Raw genomic sequence first — 19,355 nt, 5'->3', positions numbered from 1 at the left:
CACGAACCGAAAACAAAGAAACGTTTAAAAAACCTGATGATCAATACTTTACCAACCCAATTTACAAACATCCGAATTAAGGAATATACCCGATATATTTATATTCGACATTTATGATAACTGTATAGCAATAAATATTTTCAAATACGGCTTTTGGTTTTGTTTTTTAAACTGTAGCATATACATCAAGTTCAAATATATATATTCGTTTATGTAAATACATTAATAATATTTTGATTTTGCAACCAAACTTCTTGCTGTTGTATGGTATTGGTATATGCTGCCCTAAAAGATTTATACATTTATTAAACTCCTTGTATAATAATAATAATCACATCTATAGATTTGTTAGAGCTTTAAATATTTGTCTTAGTTATGTCCATTTATTGTAAGCACGTTGAAACACATTTATGTATATGTTCATCTGTAGACGAGTAATGCGTGGAGAGAGAAGTCTCTGATAGTTAGTTATTTCTGGATGTGAGACTCGCAGAGATAGTTCCTCGGTGTGGGCTAAAATCGATATAATTATGGTACCTAAGTACGCACCTTACGCACATACGAGTCGAACCGAATAGAAGCACTCTGGCGATGACTCTAAAGGACTAGCTGCCAATGTGAGCTCTGCTTTCATACAATGTCAAGCGAATTAAATTACTTAGAAAGCTGGTTGTGGATTAACTACTTGTATGTCTTGGTTACGCATATGTATGTTTCGGTTATGATCACGTTTGTACACTTAAACACCCATAAAACTTGCAAATGTGTTTCTAAAAATCCCATTTCACACTGAACATTTAAAACGAAATAAATCGGGCCTCGGTCGGGCGCCTACTGCGATGAACTGAATCGAAATTGTATATATATATATATATACAATATATATGTATCTCTTTAGGTATCTGGTAAACTCTAGTTGGCTGCTGCCGCCCCTCAGGGCGGACAGGAAAATCCATCAAAATATTATGTCTTTATATGGCTATTTAGTTTTGAATCAATCGTTTGATTTTCGCTAGTTCAGCATGGTTTGTATTTTTGTTTTACGTTTTTTGTTTTTTTTTTTGGGCTCATATTTTGATCTTCTCTCTCTGGGTTGCATTACCGATTTGTTTGTTATTTTCGATTTTCGATTTTGGTTTTTCTTTTTAAACGCACACAAAAAGACGTTAGGAAAACGCTGGGCGGCAGTCTGGAACAGTCCGCTTAAAGCCCGATCTCACGCATCGCCCTGTACAAGCAGGGGTTCTTCAAGCACTCCCGAGGACCCAGCTGCCTGCCGGGAGATCCCCGCAGGATCATAAGGATGGAGCGGGCCGCCGACTGGCACTCGTTGCTGTCGCCGCAAACGCCGTCCGCCTCCGCCAAATACTGATAGTCGCAGGCCACCTGCGAGGCACCCTGCAAATTAAAAAGGAATTTAAATGAGTACAAAAATATATCTGTTAGTTAATAGCTAAACTCTACAAAATATCCCAAGGTTTTAACAATAAACCCATTACACATCAGGGATATGATGTATTTCAGAATATCACTAAGATCTAAGGCTGCTCTTTGAAAATTGTTGAACCAATTCCTAGTTTAACTACTGGTTGAGCTAAAGAATTTGACTGGTTAACTTTTAAAAATTAGTCTTTTATCAGTCTTTTAGAAAAATGTTCTAAATAAAGTAAAGAAAAAATTACTTTAGGTCATTTAGTCTTTTTTTAATGGGGTATTCGGGTCTAGAATTTTAAAAATTTTTTTGCATATTTTGAATGTTAAGACGTTTAAAAACATGATCATTAAAATATTTTTTAAATTTCGAATTACCCGCTTAATATATATAGTAGGTCATGCTAGATTTTCTGTATCTGAAGCAAATGAATTTAAACACAAACTCAACTCAAGAGATCGAATATATTTGAAACCCTTTTAGAAGACCACTTACACATAGATAGCATATCTGGTGGACTCCGCAGAGTGGCAGGAGCTCCTGGTTAATGTCGCCGGAGATCAGATCCACTCCGCGACAGCGCTCCGCCATGGATTCGATGATGGGGCACTGGTTGGAGCCCACAATGTAGTTCTTGTTGCCCAGATAGGCATCGTTGAGGGTTTCATAGGGAGTGCTGCCCAGGCTGAGGGCCTCGTCCATGGTGTTTGGCTGCTCGGGATAGCGCAAGTAGCCACTGCGCTTCTTCTTTTCCATGTCTTTGGGGGGCTTTGCATCCCTTTGAGGTTTTGGAAAGTACATTTTGTAAAGACTCATTTAAAATTAAGATGTAAGCTCTTACTCTGCCAGTTCTTCGGGCTGCTCCTTCTTCACCGACCTCTTGGCCTGCCAGTAGTTGGAATCCAATGCGTTCTCCTCCGATTCCGGTTCGATGACATTGTGCATTAGGTGGTTCTCGTTCTCCACCGACTTCCTTAGCCTGTCCAAGGCACGTCGCATCTTCTCCAGACTGTAGGCGGTGGCCAAACGGGAGAGGACATGCTCCTTAATCCTGCGAATGTCCTCTTTGCTGTTCAGACCCTCGTGGGCACCCGTGTACTTGATGGTCTCGTCGATAATAAAGTCCTCGATGGACTGCAGCTTCTTGTCCATGCTCTCCAGTTTCTCGACATCGAAATCAAGCTTCTTTTTCTCCGCCTCGGAGCTCCCATCGTCGTTGTCGTCATCATTATTGGTGCTGCTGTCCGTTTCGCTGCGCTTCTTGTGTTCCCTGTAAGGATATGAGAGCATTGTATTAAATTTAAAAATAAGAAAGGAAGCAAACTTCGGCAAAGCTTGCATCTATTACGAAAATTAAATATTCTAATAAAGAACTATATATCAATTAGTATATGTATAAAATCAATAAAGCAATGTTGATCATTATGATAGCTAAATTATATCCTTTTCTATTTTTTATAAAACGAAAATCGAAATTCTGAAACCATAAACCTTTACATATAAATTTAAAAACATCGAAGTTATAAAAATATTTTTATTTTATTTAACCGATTTAACCCATGCAAGCTATATGATACAGTCCTCCGATTCGGACTTTTCCGACTTATATAATGCCTGCAATAGAAAAAAGGCTTTTGGAAAACTTTCATCCAGATATTTTTAAACCAAAGAGATTAGTTTGCGTACAATCGGATGGACTTACTTTGCTAGATCGATTCTCTTAGTAATGCTGATTAAAAACAGAGTTACTTTAAAGTTCGGAAATGTCTACTTTACTGCTTTGCAAACTTTTGACTGAAATTATAATACCCTTTGTGGGGGCATAATTACATAAATTATTAACTCACTCATTCTTCTGGGCGGACTTCTTTTTGCGATCTAATCCAAAGTACTGCGACCAATCGATGGACTTCTTGGCCCGGAGCATTAGGTGACCCACGGTGGGGGCATGGAGATGTTTGGAGCCACCATTGGTGCCGGTCAGACTGGCAGCAGCCCGCTTCTTCTTGCGCCGCCGCTCCTCCGCCTCCTCCGGCTCCAGGTCACCCTCGCCATCCTCCTCGTCGAACTCGTCGTGGTCATCCTCGTCGGAGCTCTCCTCACCCTCCTCGTCGTGCTCGTCCGCCTCCGGATCCTCGGCGTTCTCGCCATGCGCATGCTCACTGCGCTTGCGGTGGCGATACTCGGGTGCCATGCCCGGCACAACATGACCCCCATGATGTCCGGCATGGCCGCCATGCTGCACCATTTCCCCAGTTTCAGGGGGTGGAGATGTGGAGGTGTCCTTGGTTGTCACATTCACCCGCTGGAAGTTGATCTCCAGGCGCATATCGCCCAATGCGGTGGCCGTCGCTGGCGGGGATTCAGTCTGATGGGAGGTGGAGGTGGCCTTGTGCTGATCGTCCGCCGATCGCTTTCGTTTTTCCTCGCCATGTGACTTGCTGTCGCCCGGCTTGCCGAACAGCTCGCTCAGCTCCTGGGCCACTCGCTCATCGGTTCGGCCCAGCGGAGAGTCCGGGTGGGAGTTGCTGGTGCTCCTCTTGGCCACCGGGAAGCGCTTCCTCTTGTCACCGTTGTACGGCAGCCACGGGAGAACCGGATAGGAGCGTTTCTTCTGCATCAGCAGGTAATACGGCGGCACTCGCATCCGCTTCTTCTGCTCGAACAATTCGGCATCCTGCGGCTCCGGCTCCTGCTGGCCTTTGGCCTGGTCCAGGTGGCGCCACCACTGACGCACTGCATCCCGATCCCTGGCTTCCTCGATCTCGTGTAGAAACTGCTCCGTCAGCTCATTGTGTGCGGGCTCTGCATTCAATGGCTGGCTCTCACGCTCACGGAAAGCCGAGGGTAGGGGTCCATCTGAAAGAGATTCGGGGAAAGGTTATATCTGAGACCCGGCTCTGTATTTTACAAAATTTATATTTATTTATTGGAAATGATAATATAAAGTTTGGGCTTAAACAGTTCTTATAACTTGTGCTGAATAAAATATTAGTATAGAGCATTTGTTCTTTCAAACCTATTCATCTAGTTAAAATATAGGTAACACATAACATAAATTATTATATAATATCGATATTATTAATAAATGTATACATGACATTGATAAATAAATTATAAATCAAGAGGAGAAATATGTTTCTAAGCAATGGTTGGCTTTCAACATTTACTTAAAAACATAATTGCAAATAATGAAAAAGAAATAACACTAGCCCTCTTGGTTTAAGAATTTTTGGTGTATATAACGTTGGTTTAAATTTAAAAAATATCCTGATTTACGTTGATTAGTTTGCCCAATCAATGAGCAATGACTTAGCTTTGACCTTGGGAAAACCAACAAAGAAGACTGCCGATAAATCTTGGCCATGCGTGTTGTGTGAGGGGCATGCATCAAGTTGTTGGGCTGGCCATTAAATCAAATGACAGGAAGACAGACAGGCAGGATCTGTCGGTCCTGAGCCGCTTCCAGTTGATTGCATTCATCATCGGGACTGTGGAGCAAGAACCCATCCTCCCACTCACCACTCACAAGTTAATCGGAGCTAAGTGGTTTTAGCCAGGCCATTGTTGGCCTTATCCACTCCATACTCCCACTTCCATTCCCACTCCCACCATTGGCGCCTCAAGTGGACACATGCTCGCAGTCACACATAGATATCTACAGTTTGGGTCAGCGTAATAGCACTTAAGGATCAGACCCATAAATTATTTTCGGTGATTCGCATTCAAAAGGAACCGCTTGAGTGAGGTGCTAAAACTTGTCCATTAGTGTGGTCCTAAATCAAGCTTTTCCTAAAAGGATTGTTTTTAAAATTCGGGGTTCAGCTCTTAACAGCTTTTGACTTACACTTAACATAAAAAATGAGAGTTACAATGCTTAAAATGTATAATCAACAATTGTGTGGAGAGCAACTAAATAAAAATATACAAGTGTATATATTTTTTTGTTGATTTTCAAAATGAATTTGCGAAATTCTTTTAAAATAAATGTACTCAAAATATAATAGTTTGATTTCAAACTTCAATCTCTACTTATGACACCAAAAATAATTTAAAACTCATTTTGATAAATTACAATTTCAAAATTTCTGTTAAAATCTAATACGTACATTGGTTGTATTTACAGAAATGGTCATGTATTTCCTTGGTAATTGTTAATTGTTTTATTAGATTATATTGATTAACGCAGGAAATATGAGCATTGTGGGATTATAAACTAAAATAGTCAACAAACTTTGGAGAGAATCTAATAAAATAGTGCGTGGTAAGGTACTTATTTAACATCAGCAGGGCTAACTATTTATATTTATATATTTAAATATATGTCGGGGTGCAGTGCTATTTAAAGGACCTCCATAGTGAGTATCCATTTCCTAGTGCGTGCTATTGTGTGATATATTCTTTACTTACCGAACTGCTCGTCACGTTCCCGAAAAGAGGAGAAGCGCTTTCTCTTCTCATCGGCCAGCGGCAGATTATTCGCGCCCAAGTCTCCGCCGTCCTCGAATCCCAGTCCCAATCCCAGACCCAAGCCCAATCCCAGGTTGTGATCCGGACCGTAGTTGTCCTCGTCGCGTTCTAAGTACTTGCCAAGTGCCTTATTAACTCGATGGCGATTCCGATTCCTACTCTTGCCAAACAAATCGCCATCTGTGCGGTTTTCAGGGGGGTGAGGTGTTGAGGTGGTGTGCCCAAAAGAGAAAATAAACAACGGTACATGTGACTGTGACTGGGACTGTGTGTGGGGAGAAAGTCCGGAAAATCTGTGCTTGGGGTTTCGGCAATCCAAGGCACGTGCACTCCACATGCGGGTCTCCTACTCCTCCAACCTCCATCCTTCCTGTGATTGATATCACGTTCAGATTTCGGCCACGACTTGCGTTTATATAATCTCGATGTCTCGATACATGCAGATGACAGCCCAATCCAAACTCCAGTCACATAAATCGAATAACGATAACATTTGAGCATATCTTTAAGTTGGCATATGGATAAATGCTGTATGATTGAACCAGATTGTTCCGCCCCAAACATACATTTCTTGTACATCTTATGAGTCTCATGACTTGTATGTTTCTTGATTTTAAGTTTTTCTGGGGTTTTTAATTGATTTAACACTAAAACATTTAACTAAGCAATGTATTTTATGCTTAAGGCACACTAAAAATTGTTGGTCATGCCCGACTAAAAAGTTAAGCTTCAAACTAAAATCGCAACTTGAATTTAAAGCTCTATTTTAAAAGATTTATTTAAAATCTCTAGCATTGTTAAGTTCAACCGACAAATAATAAAGTCGTAGAGTGAAAAAAATAATGATAGCAATAGCAGTCTTCACCAATCATTTATTAATGATGTTTTTTCTAATTTTCTTTAACCAAAGCAAGATAATAGCTTAACAAATATACAGGAATGGTCTAAATATTGATATACCTACTACAAAATAAATAAGAGAGGCTAAAAGGTGCCGCCTTGCGTTAACTTGAAGGTTAATCAAAGTTCCAATTTCTTGGGGGAATTGCTTGATTAACTTATGCCAGTTAACGTGTGCGCAAAGGTGAAGGTCTCCACGGTTCCCTAAGGGAAACCAATTTCCCGGCAAGATTTTCCCACGGCCCCCACCCCCACTACCCACTCCCCCCTACTCACCTTCGTCCCAGTCATCCAAAGAGGGTGGTGGCGGGGCATTCAGCGGGTACTTGGCCGCCTCCCGCCGATGCAGCTCATCCACGGCCGCCTGCAGCGAAAAGGCAGTGGTACGCTGTGGACTCGCCTGGCTGCACTGCACCACCGCCAGCAGCAGCACCACCATCGTCGTCAAGGGGACCGGCGAGGTGACACCACCGGGGCCTACAAATCGGTTGGCCATTGGACTCGCTAGCAGCTGCCTCCCAGTCAATAAAATGCGTTATAAATCTGCAAGTGAAGGGGGAAAATTTATATCAGTATCTCCGTAAATTATATCGTAATTGCTAAGAAATTTTATTATTATAGATAAATTTTCAATTATTTCTGCTTGTTTATCACCTTTAATAAACTGAGTTGCGGTACAATAATCTATTAATGAAAATATAATGAATTTTTTTATAAACATAAGACATTTTTTGTTCACATTACAGAACACTTATTAAAGAACATTTCGTTTTGCATAATATACAAAAACTTTGTTCTGAATGGACTTAATATTAAAAACGTTGTTATAAAAACCGTAGTTACTAAATGGACTTATTTTAAAAACTTTACTAAAAAATATGGCAATTTTTTCAATAAAATGTAGAAAAGGCTTTTTTATTTAACTTTTTCTGGCGAGATTTGTTCTTAAAATTATTATATCATTTGATCGATATAAAAAACAGCAGAATAGCTGTTTTTCTTACTTTTTTGCGTGCAAAATCATGAATATGGCAAAAGCATTTGGTCAATACAAAAACCATTATTGCCTTGCATAAAACAGCATTGAATAGAACGTTTTTTCACCGGATAAACACAAGAGATGGCTTACAAGCAGGGTTAGAGAAAAACCAGTTAAAACGCTTGAAAAAAAGGTATTAAAACTGGTTTTAATGCCCGACACGTTTCCGAAAGGTGCGTAACAAACTTTTAATTACATTTGCACTTTAAAGTGAGGTCCTTTCCTGGCATGTACGTATGTATGTGTGCCAGAGTGTTGGTGGGGTGTTTGTTGGTACTTGTGGTTGTGTATCAGGTGTCTTCTTTTCGCGGCCACTTGATGGCGTGTGAAATTCCATATTTGGCCGCTTAATTATGCAAACGAGCAGCTGTTCCCCGAATTCCGGGCTGCAAAAGGTATTTGAATAATCTGCCCATCTCGGCAGACTAACTAATGAAGCAAATCCCCCAGCCTGATGCATATACAAAGGATCCTGGCCCATATATAAATCAATAAAATTCCAATGTGCCAGCAAATACCCAGCATCCTTGGCAAATTAGAGGGGGGAAAACTTCATCGCAGAACTTGTATTTTCTCCCGGACTTTCTTTCAGCATTCTTGGCCGCTGACAAAAGGCAAGCTGACAATTATGGGAAAGTTGAATTGCTGCTCGGATGCCAACTGCCATTGAAATGCCCATCCCGTCTCTAATTCTCCGTTTTATCCACTTCTTCTCGGTTTTATGGTGACGCACATAAGTATGCTATGCATTCCTTATAGCAGAATTTATGCCTTGGAAGGAAAATATATCTGGTATTCACAGAGCCACTCCCACTCCCTCCTCCACTACCTCTTCCACTACCACTTTCCACTTTTCTTGTACCTGTGGCCACGTTTTCTTTTCATTTTCCCCCCATTAAATGTCAAGGCAGCCGTCGCTTTTCATTCGACGTTCTTTGGCTTTTCCTGCGCTTCTCTATGGCTATTTCCACTCCTGCTCTGGTGAAGAACCCTATTTGCGTCTCGCCTGCAGCTGTTGGCTCGTTTTTGCCCCTTTCTTTGTATTATTGCTGCTTGGCTGGCTTTTGTCTAAGGCAACGAGTCCCCTAGCTGTTGATGTTTTTGTGTCTGTTCCCCGGCTCTAATCCAGATTAAACGCAGCTGCATAAAAGAGATTTCATTTTCCCTCAATTGCAATAGGTTCGCTAGGGACTTGCCTGTTGCTTGGGGTGATGCGGTACCGATAACTTAAGCCATCGTCTAGCTTATGGAAAACACAAATTGTAAAAGAAAAACTAAATATTATGATACTTCAAAGAAATTGATAGTTATTATACCTTTGATTATTGCTTTAAAAAATTTAACCAAAATATCTTGTTAACATTAATTTTATCATTTATATAATTTACAAAACAGGTATTACTAAATTGTTAGGTTAAAATTAAAGTCTGTTCTCATTCTGCGAAGTTTAATTAATAATCATTTAAATAAGACTTCTTCCAATTAGAAATTCTAACTAACAAAGTTATTGTTGGCAACGATTAATATTATTTAAAGCCTGAGTGGAAAGCAGGACTTATGATTAATGTAAATTACTTCCTCTAAAGCAGATGCTTTCGATTCATGAAAACGAAAACTTAAATCTGAAGGCGCACGGGGCGTATGACTAATATTGATTAATTGGAGCAGGGCATATGATTGTTATAAATACATTGCCTTTTAAAGTTTGAGACTAGCAGTGCAGATTCCTTTGATTCAAGGAAATGAAAGCCTAATTTGGCTCACATCTTGAATGTCGCACGGGGCGTATGATTAATATAGATTGATACCGCTGTCGCCTTTGGTTTCCCTACATCAAACGATAAAGGCAGTGCTAATAATTTATTGAATTTCAGTGGAACAGGCGCTCTTTCTTTACCAATCAGATTTCCAGACCCCACAAATGCGACCCAGCAGGGCATTTAAATTAGCGCCCTAATTGAATTTGTAGCAGCAACCATGGATACAACTACTCTATACATACATTTATACATACATATCCACGGGTCCTTCTGCGACAGAAAAAGATCCTTTTCGTTAGAATTGGGCCAAATTGAATCGGGCTTTTTGCCGGCGACTAAGTGAATGAATTCTGTCAGCAAAGGAAGCGGCTAATTAGGGGCAGGGAAAAGCTTTTTGGCTTAAAATATTTAAAGCCAACGAAGGAGATGTCCTGTGTCCTGTCCTCGGGGAAGTTGCCAACTTGTTAGCCAACTTTTCGCGAGCATGTGTATGTATCAGTTATTCAGGGAAGTGCCCGAGGTATTTTGTCAACAGGCCAGCAAACAATTCATCAGCTCCGCTGTCCAATTAGTGAATGCGGAGAGTTGCAAATAAATTGTACGCAATTATTTTGCTTCATTCTTTTCCTCCCACACACAAATTTACCTCTATATATGTATATATATATATACACGCCCACCCGCGAAATCAATGGAAATGGCAAATCCTGTGCAGCATTTGCGTAATTTTACCACCGCACACAAACACTGGCCAAAAAGTTTGTACTTTTCTCAACTCACTTGGATTGGTTTGACTTTTTTGTTTGTTTTCGCGACGTTCGAGTGCAGTTTTCCGTGGGAATTTTTCACTATTTGCCAGACACTTTTCACAACATGGCGTCACGCCTACGCCAACGCCAGAAGGGAAACGCTCGTCGCTGCCAGCCAGTAGCCACTGTACCTGTACCCAGCTCTGTGCTCAGCCAAGGCGGAACCAAGAGTGTCGGCCAGTCTCCGGAGCTTCCATGTTTTATACGGGACCCACGAGGGCCGACAGGACCCGAAGCTCATCGAGAGAGAGCCTCGTCCTCGTGTGTGGGAGTTGCAAATCGGGAGGTGGAAAAAGGGGCAGAGAGAGAGCCACTCAAAGCTTTCAGCTGCAGCCAAGCTTCGCTCAGAAAGAGACGGGGAGAGGGTGCAGATGGCCACGACTTACACCGTGCAAAATATGTTACTTATTTGTTTGCTTTTCTGTTTTAAGGTAATTTACTACAACCAAAAAAATAATTGTCATTGTCAAAAGAATGATTTGTCAATAATATGAGTATTAAACTAACAAAAATCAAAATAAAACTAATGATATATATATATATATATATATATATTGTTAGCAGTATATTGGAAGCTGTATAGATCAAGTGGATATAAGATGTGACTATTTAATAATTTAATAATAATAACACTTATGTTCCATTCCGATGTTCCAATAATGTAGAATAAGTAGTAAGGACTATGTGAAGATCAGAATAGGGTAACACTTGAATTGAGAGAGACAATTGGAAGCAGACGTGAAAAAGCTAAGCTGAACAGAAATTAAATAAAATAAAAACTCAAGAATTGAAATAAATAATATAAACCTGCGTCAACAACTTCAGAAGTGGGATAGTCCCATTAATACATTCGCCTACATAGCCATACCTGAGAGCACACATTTTTTCCGCTTTTATAATTACGACGCCATTCTGAAATGGACAAGACACAAATTGGTGAGTGGCTACAAGCCAACGAAATCGAGTTCCCTGCAAGTGCAACTTTAAGGCAATTGCGCAAACTTGCTTTGGATGCTGGATACCAAGAAGTGGCTGAAATCCCAGAAAGCATATTGGAGGAGGAGAACTCCAAAATGGAAGTATTAAGCCAAGGAGCCGCTACCGAAGGCATCCAGACATTGGAAGAAGAAGAAGCACTGCTTGACGCCGCCATAAGGGTTGCTGAGAAGAAGAAAATATTGGCCGGATTGATGAAAAACGTCGACAAAACGACAGATGACCTCCAAATGGTGATGCACCTCGTGAGCCCGTTTTCTGCCACTGAAAATGAGGAAGCCCTTAAGTGGATTTTGAATTTTGAGAGAGTCTGCAGAGATATCAACACATGTACAAATTTTCAACTGCGCTGCGTACGAATGTTGATGAAATCGGGTACAGATGCCGACTTGTTTGTGAGTGTTGATCGATCGAACACTTACGACGAATTTAAGACAAATTTCATAAAAACATTCGGTCGTGGAAGCTCAACTGCTGATATTGTATTGCTACTTAAGGAAACCATGTTTAACCCCGCGAAGAACACCGTTATGGGATACATACTTCTGATGGAGGAAATTGCTATGCGTGCAAATATTGACGAAAAATTGACAGTGCAGTTCGTCATTGATGGTTTTCGCGATCGTTCAGCCAATATCGCTATATTGTACACAGCAACAACAATCGCACAATTGAAGGAATTGGCTTGGAAGTATGGCAATCTAAGGAAGAAGTCACACAATTTTCCTCAGCGCATGGAAAATACTGGAGGAGATCGGAAAACAGTCCGGTGCTACAATTGCTCTGCTTATGGGCACTACGCTTCGTCGTGCACTGCGCCGAAACGCGAGAAGGGATCTTGTTTCCGTTGTGGATCCCTCCAACATATGCTAAAGGATTGTCAGCAGAAGCCAGCAAGTGATCCGAGAGTGGTGGGAGCAGCCAACAACCAGCCGATACGAGATGACGAAGAGGAGCCTAATATGTTTATTCCGATTTTTAACCAGGTAGGAGTATATTTTTACACTGATTGCCAACATAAGCCTAACGTAACTCTTCTGTCTGCCATGTTCGATACGGGAAGCGCCATTAATTTAATTCAGCACTCTGCGATTCCTTATAAAAACTTTAGCGATATACTGGTCCCGACGAATTACTATGGAGTTAATGGATTTAAAATTAAAACATTCGGAAAAATTTTTGTCAGGCTCGTTTTTCAAAACATAGAAGAAGAAATTTCATTTTTTGTTGTACCCAATAATTATGTTTCAACTAATGTTCTGTTAGGCCGTAAGTTTTTTGAGAAATTTGGAATAAAATTGATTTCTAAGGATAAGGTAAAAGAAATTGTAGAAGTGAATTTATTTAAGGATAGTGAACCATTGAAAATAGTGAGTATTGAACCAATAAATAGACTTCAGAATAGTGAAACATATAGAGACAGTGACCATTTAGAAAGCAGTAGAGATTTTGAAGAGTTGTGTATAGAAAACGAAATAGTTAGTGACGACAGCATTCCGTATATATATAGTATTGATGTATTTCAGGATGATGAAAGTTTTGACATTGACCCGAAGTTAAGTGATGAAGATCGAAGCGAACTCAGTGAAATAATAAGATTGAATTACTTATGTTTATCTAACATCCCAGCGATCCAACATAGTTATGAAATGAGGCTAAGACTTAAGTCTGAAGAACCGGTACGCACTGTACCAAGAAGACTTTCGTATCAGGAAAAGAAAGAAGTAGATTCAAAAATTGATGAGTTATTGAAAAAAGGATTCATAAGAGAAAGCAATTCACCCTATAGTTCCGCTATCGTTCTTGTTAAGAAAAAATCTGGAGAAAAGCGTATGTGTGTAGATTATAGACAACTTAATAAGATAACCGTTCGAGACGGATACCCCCTTCCCCTCATAGATGACTGCTTAGAGAGATTAGAAGGAAATAAGTATTTTACATTGTTAGATTTGAAAAATGGATACCATCAAGTGAAAGTAGCAGAAAGTTCCGTGCAGTATACAGCATTTGTAACACCTTCCGGTCAATATGAATATACAAGAATGCCTTTCGGACTCATGAATGCACCCGCAGTATTTATGAGATTTATTAACTTTATTCTTCAACCTTTGATTCGCGAAGGAAATGTAGTAGTTTATATAGACGATATTGCTATAGGCTCGAAAACATTGAACGAACATTTTAAGATTGTAGGAAGAGTATTACGAATTTTAGCAGAGTACCGATTGGAAATTAAAATAAATAAGTGCCAGTTCGCTTACAAAAGCATTGAATTTTTAGGGTATACACTGAGTGAAAAAGGAATAAGTCCGAATTATGAGCACACATCAACTATTAAACATCTTCCGATACCAAAAGATCGCCATGGAATGCAGAAATGTTTAGGACTATTTTCTTACTTTAGGAGGTTTATTCCGGCATACTCAAAAATAGCAAAGCCATTGCAAGAGCTCACAAAAGCAGGTGTTAAGTATGAACTTAGTGAGGATTGTATAAAAACTTTTGAATATCTTCGTGACAAATTAATTTCATCTCCCATATTATCCTTGTACAACCCAAATCGAGAGACTGAATTGCATTGCGACGCAAGTAGCGAGGGATTTGGAGGAATTTTGTTGCAAAAGCAGAATGATAATAAGTTTCACCCAATAGCCTATTTTTCACAAAGAGCAACAAAACTAGAAGCTAGATATGAAAGCTTTAAATTGGAAACATTAGCTGTAGTTTATTCATTACGAAAATTCAGAATATATTTAGAAGGAATTCCGTTTAACATAGTAACAGATTGTAATGCAGTAGTTTTGTGCCTAGGGAAAGGACGCCTTAACTCGAGCATTGCCAGATGGGCTTTAGAATTGGCTAATTACAATTATACCCTTAAGCATCGTAGTGGAAAGTATATGACTCATGTTGATTCATTAAGTAGATACCCTTCAGCCTTAAATGAGAGTTTTGAATATGAACCAGTAGTGAATATCCAAAATAGTGACAACAAAGATCAAATAGTTTCAGTAATTGACAGTGACGACATCAACCTTCAGCTTCAGATAACGCAAAATAGAGATAGTATTATAGTGAAATTGAAAGAACAATTAGAACAAGGAAGTGTGAAGAACTTTATATTAAGCGATGGAATTGTTTATAGATTAGGTGAGAATGATATTGAATTGCTATATGTACCAGCTGAAATGGAATCCCATATAATTAGGAGGGTTCATGAAAATTTATGTCATTTAGGTTCCGAGAAGTGCTTAAAAGAAATAATGAGACACTATTGGTTTCCAAACATGAAAGCTAAAATAGATGCATTTATTGGAAATTGCTTAAAGTGTATCATGTTTACGGTACCCACACATGCGAATAATCGAACACTTCATAATATACCTAAGCGACCAATTCCGTTTGATACATTACACATAGACCATTTTGGACCTTTACCTTCAGTTATATCGAAAAAGAAACATTTGCTAGTAATTATTGATGGATTTACCAAATTTGTTAAGTTGTATCCAGTGAATTCAACGAGTACAAAAGAAGTCAACATGTGTTTTTCGAAATATTTTCAATACTATAGTCGACCACGTAGAGTTGTAAGTGATAGAGGTACATGTTTTACGTCATTAGAATTTGCCAAATTTTTATTAGAAAATAATATCGAACACGTTAAGGTAGCAACTGCGTCACCTCAAGCGAACGGACAGGTGGAGAGAGTAAATAGGACAATAAAAGCGATGCTGGCCAAGATAACTGAACCAATTAAGCATGAAGACTGGAGCAAACTTTTAGATAGGGCCGAATATGCCATTAATAATTCAATGCATTCAACTACAAAGGAATTACCCTCAGTATTATTATTTGGAGTTCAGCAGAGAGGTTGCAATATTGACGCATTATCAGAATACTTAGATGATAGAAATGATATACCACAGAGTGATTTAGAAAATGTGCGTAAGAATTCTTCAGATAAAATAGAACAGTGCCAGAAAAGGAGCAAAGAATATTTTCAGAAAAATCATAAAGACCATATAGAATTTGAGGAAGGCGATTTTGTTGTAATGCGAAACATTGACACCACAATTGGTACAAACAAAAAGTTTGTACCAAAGTACAAAGGACCATATATCGTTAAAAAGATATTGCCAAACGATAGATATGTCATAAGTGATATTGAAAATTGTCAAATTAGTCAAATTTCCCTATGAAGGAATTGTAGAAGCATGTCGGATACGAAAATGGGCAGATTGGCGTAATCAGTGTGAAATTAACTCCTAATATATGCTAAATTAATTTAATTATATATCATAACTAGTCAAAATTATTACTAACTAAAACATATAATATTAAGAAAAACTTTTATAATATTAGAAACCCACGATCGAGGACGATCTAATTGTCAGGATGGCCGAGCTGTTAGCAGTATATTGGAAGCTGTATAGATCAAGTGGATATAAGATGTGACTATTTAATAATTTAATAATAATAACACTTATGTTCCATTCCGATGTTCCAATAATGTAGAATAAGTAGTAAGGACTATGTGAAGATCAGAATAGGGTAACACTTGAATTGAGAGAGACAATTGGAAGCAGACGTGAAAAAGCTAAGCTGAACAGAAATTAAATAAAATAAAAACTCAAGAATTGAAATAAATAATATAAACCTGCGTCAACAATATATATATATATATAGTATAATAGTATAATAATATAATAATATAATATATATATTAATACTTATACTTTAATACAGTCTATAGTTTTGCGTTTTGGGTGTAGATATTTCAAAATGTTCAGATGGATTTGGTAAATTAGGTTCCGAAAAAACACTCAAAAATAGTTACAAACTTTCTGTAGACAAATCTGAAATTCCTGCGTTTTCATTGTATTTCAAAATTTGTGCTTATTTTATTTTGTTGTTTATTATTTTTTTGAACTCGGAAAATGTCGGCTGCTAAACAGTTTATAGTGGGCATTATCGCCGCTATGGGAGCCCTGTGCCTGGGCACCGTGATCGGGTGGTCGGGGCCGGTTGAGGAAGAAATCAAGAGTGGCCAGGCCTTCGACTTCGTTCCTGACACGACGGAGTGGGGCCTGGTGGGGTCCCTGATGACGCTGGGCGCAGCTTGCTCCTGCATCCCGGTGGGCGTGCTCATCGGCAAGATCGGACGCAAGGTGACGATGCTCTGCCTGCTGCCGCCCTTTGTGATCGGCTGGGCGCTGATCATCCTGGCGGCCCACATCGCGATGCTGCTGGTCGGACGCTTCATTGTGGGCTTCTGCGGTGGAGCCTTCTGCGTGGCCAGTCCCATGTACACCACCGAAGTGGCCGAAGTCAAGTATCGCGGCATCATGGGCTGCTTCTTCCAGCTGCTGATCGTCCACGGCATCCTGTACTCCTTTGTGGTTGGAGCCTTTGTGAACACTCTTTGCTTGGGCATAGCCTGCACCATTTGGCCCATTATCTACTTCCTGCTGTTCATGTGGATGCCGGAATCGCCAGTGTACTTGGCTCAGAAGGGCAAAACCGAGCGGGCGGAGAAGGCGCTGAAGTTTCTGCGCGGCAAGGATGCGGACGTGGGTGGTGAGCTTAAGGACATGGCAGCCGAGGGCCAGAAGGAGCAGGCTAGCATCGGGAAAACGCTCTGCCGCAAGGTCACGCTCAAGGGCCTCTTCCTCTCCATCACGCTCATGATCTTCCAGCAGTTCACGGGCATCAACGCGATCGTCTTCTACACAACTTTCATCTTCATGTCGGCGGGATCCTCGCTGGAGCCCCGTTTCTCCACGATTGTGGTGGGCATCGTAATGGCCGTCTCCACCGTGATCTCGATCTTCCTGATCGAACGACTGGGTCGCAAAATACTGCTGCTGATCTCGGCTCTCATGATGGGCATCAGCACCCTGATCATGTCCCTCTACTTTGGCCTGCTTTTGGACTCGGATGTCGGTTGGCTGGCCCTAATGGCCATTTGCATCTTTATCATCGGCTTTTCCGTTGGTTTTGGCCCAGTTCCCTGGGTAATGATGGCCGAGCTTTTCGCGGAGGACGTTAAGGCCATTGCTGGATCGATTGCCGGAACCACAAATTGGCTTGCCGCATTTGTCGTTACTTTGCTGTTCCCCGTGCTCAATGAGCAAATCGGAGCTACCGCCTGTTTTGGAATATTCTTTGGCTTCGCTGTGGCCGCCTTTTTGTTTGTACTCTTTCTGATTCCCGAAACAAAGGGCAGGACCATCAACGAAATCCAGGCCAAGCTGGGTGAAAAGAAGGAGTAGTCTCTGATCTTAAACTTTTTAAAATTCCTAAAAGCAGAAATGTGCAAAATGCAAAATATCTGGAATCCCTGTAGAACATGGTATTTTAAGTAACAAATTTGCTGTCAAAAATCATTTAATGTTTTTGTCAAGTGTGCAGCACCTTTGTAAGTCACTTTTGTGAGTACACAAATTAAAATTGTTACTGAAAAACAAACACTTTTAGTTTATAAATAACTTCCGGCTTAAGACTAATCAAACAGAAACAACTATTAAAGAGGTAAAAATGTAGTGACGATCGCACTTTCAACATACAAAAATGTTCTTTTTTTCCGCTTCAGCACAGAATGCCAAATACCAAAAAATTCATATCTTTTCACAAACTTTTGAACGTTACATTATTTTTTATAAAAGGATTATTGGTATGCAATCACCTTAGTTTAAGCGACTCTAAGTGCACTGCCGTCCGTAGTGAACTTTTGATATCAAAAAGCCGCAGAAGTGCATGTGCCACCTGTTGGCCCTGACTGGGTAAGTACATACTGCTGCTGACTTACCATTCCGTGGCAGCTCAATCCTTGCAGAATTGAATACCAAACGTCTCGGGGCAAGGAAAGCCAAACCGCTCTTCACCGAAACCAGGAACAAACTGCAAATGAGCTGGCATTGCACCCAAAACAAATGCACCTTAATGGCGGATGCAAATAGTGGGTAAACAGCAAAAGGCCAGGTAAATGGGCAAAAGCTTCCCGCCTCACTGTCTGCCATTTCCCCAGCGGATTCGGGACTTTGTTTCCATTTCCCGACCACTGCGCATGGCCAGGAACATGTGATGTGATGGCTGGCCGAAAGCAGAGCTGCAGCTCCAGGCCGAAAGCACATACTTATTCCGGGAACGAACTGTTGCTCTCCCATCATCAGGATGGCTGGGTCAGCATGGGCCACCTGTTACTCCGCCCGCTCAATTATTTCCGCCGATGGCCTTTTCATCTATTGGTGTTGTGTACATATGTGCCTTTGTGGTGCATTAAAATGAAAAACATCAGACTTCTGTTGCATTTCCTTATATAGATTTAAATGTTTTATAAATGATTCTAATCCAGAATCTGAGAAATTCATATTAGTTCTTTTTTAGGTAAACAAATTTAGCATTTTTTTCTCGCTTTAAATGTTTTACAGATGTACAAGGGATTTCAAATCTTTAAAAGCAAACAAATTTCTTTAAAAATATATACTTACTTATATTATTTCCTACATACAAATCTCGAGGTCATCATTAAAAAATAACTCGTACGACCTGTGGTTTAAGCATTGTTCAAACAAAGCCAAGAAAAAAAATCAATACTTTTAAACAAAAAAAAAAAAACAACACAAGTCCTCATATTTATGTTTACTCGAATTGTAATTTGCCCAAGCTGCTGTCAAATTGAATATAAATCAAAACAAATTGGTTTTTATGAAAAATCAAGCTTATAACAGTAGAGCTTTCAATGTACATACAATCTAATGTGCATGTATGATTTGCTTACATATGTATGACTGTACTGATGACTGTACTTTTGGTCCCAGTGAATCCTCAATTGCAGCTGCAGCCCACCAGCTATTATGTTGACGTCAATCCCGTCCATCTTCTCCCCTTCATGTGATGTCCAACTGTCCGAATTCGGGGAAACGAGGTGGCTGCTGTCCATATGC

At 40.0% G+C, this 19,355-nt stretch overlaps 3 protein-coding genes across 5 annotated transcripts; 2 read left to right on the top strand and 1 right to left on the bottom strand.

Moving 5' to 3' along the window:
• Positions 1 to 76: 76 nt before the first annotated feature.
• On the bottom strand, positions 77 to 18,346 carry LOC128256498 (uncharacterized). 3 transcript variants are annotated; one of them, XM_052986903.1, is made up of 7 exons: positions 18,218 to 18,346; positions 7,079 to 7,345; positions 5,843 to 6,082; positions 3,280 to 4,291; positions 2,274 to 2,702; positions 1,928 to 2,210; positions 77 to 1,398 (listed from the first exon to the last, which is right to left on the bottom strand). In XM_052986903.1, the coding sequence occupies exons 2-7, from the start codon at positions 7,296 to 7,298 to the stop codon at positions 1,204 to 1,206; spliced, it is 2,379 nt and encodes a 792-aa protein (XP_052842863.1). In that variant the 5' UTR covers positions 7,299 to 7,345; positions 18,218 to 18,346; the 3' UTR covers positions 77 to 1,203. The 3 variants fall into 3 exon arrangements, with proteins under 3 accessions (XP_052842863.1, XP_052842862.1, XP_052842864.1); XM_052986902.1 differs by lacking the exon at positions 18,218 to 18,346 and adding an exon at positions 10,382 to 10,809; XM_052986904.1 differs by lacking the exons at positions 5,843 to 6,082; positions 18,218 to 18,346 and adding an exon at positions 10,382 to 10,809.
• LOC128256511 (uncharacterized) lies at positions 10,971 to 12,583 on the top strand. Its single transcript, XM_052986921.1, has 2 exons — positions 10,971 to 12,392; positions 12,470 to 12,583. The coding sequence occupies exons 1-2, from the start codon at positions 11,328 to 11,330 to the stop codon at positions 12,476 to 12,478; spliced, it is 1,074 nt and encodes a 357-aa protein (XP_052842881.1). The 5' UTR covers positions 10,971 to 11,327; the 3' UTR covers positions 12,479 to 12,583.
• On the top strand, positions 16,205 to 17,840 carry LOC128256504 (facilitated trehalose transporter Tret1-2 homolog). The gene has a single exon (XM_052986913.1). The coding sequence runs from the start codon at positions 16,347 to 16,349 to the stop codon at positions 17,679 to 17,681; it is 1,335 nt and encodes a 444-aa protein (XP_052842873.1). The 5' UTR covers positions 16,205 to 16,346; the 3' UTR covers positions 17,682 to 17,840.
• Positions 18,347 to 19,355: the final 1,009 nt, after the last annotated feature.

Source organism: Drosophila gunungcola (genome assembly GCF_025200985.1).
Source record: "Drosophila gunungcola strain Sukarami chromosome 2R unlocalized genomic scaffold, Dgunungcola_SK_2 000020F, whole genome shotgun sequence".
Classification (NCBI taxonomy): Eukaryota; Metazoa; Arthropoda; class Insecta; order Diptera; family Drosophilidae; genus Drosophila; species Drosophila gunungcola.
Note: the sequence above shows the minus strand (reverse complement) of the source record. Positions and strands in the feature narration are given on the sequence as shown.

What these genes read in the sequence shown, in the direction of transcription:
- LOC128256511 (XM_052986921.1), top strand. Translation starts at nt 11,328, where the DNA reads ATGGACAAGACACAAATTGGTGAGTGGCTACAAGCCAACGAAATCGAG.
- LOC128256504 (XM_052986913.1), top strand. Translation starts at nt 16,347, where the DNA reads ATGTCGGCTGCTAAACAGTTTATAGTGGGCATTATCGCCGCTATGGGA.
- LOC128256498 (XM_052986903.1), bottom strand. Translation starts at nt 7,298, where the DNA reads ATGGCCAACCGATTTGTAGGCCCCGGTGGTGTCACCTCGCCGGTCCCC. An exon ending in TTTGGATGACTGGGACGAAG is followed by an intron (nt 6,083 to 7,078) that starts GTGAGTAGGGGG and finishes AAAACCGCACAG; the next exon opens with ATGGCGATTTGTTTGGCAAG. An exon ending in CAGCCCGAAGAACTGGCAGA is followed by an intron (nt 2,211 to 2,273) that starts GTAAGAGCTTAC and finishes AAAACCTCAAAG; the next exon opens with GGATGCAAAGCCCCCCAAAG.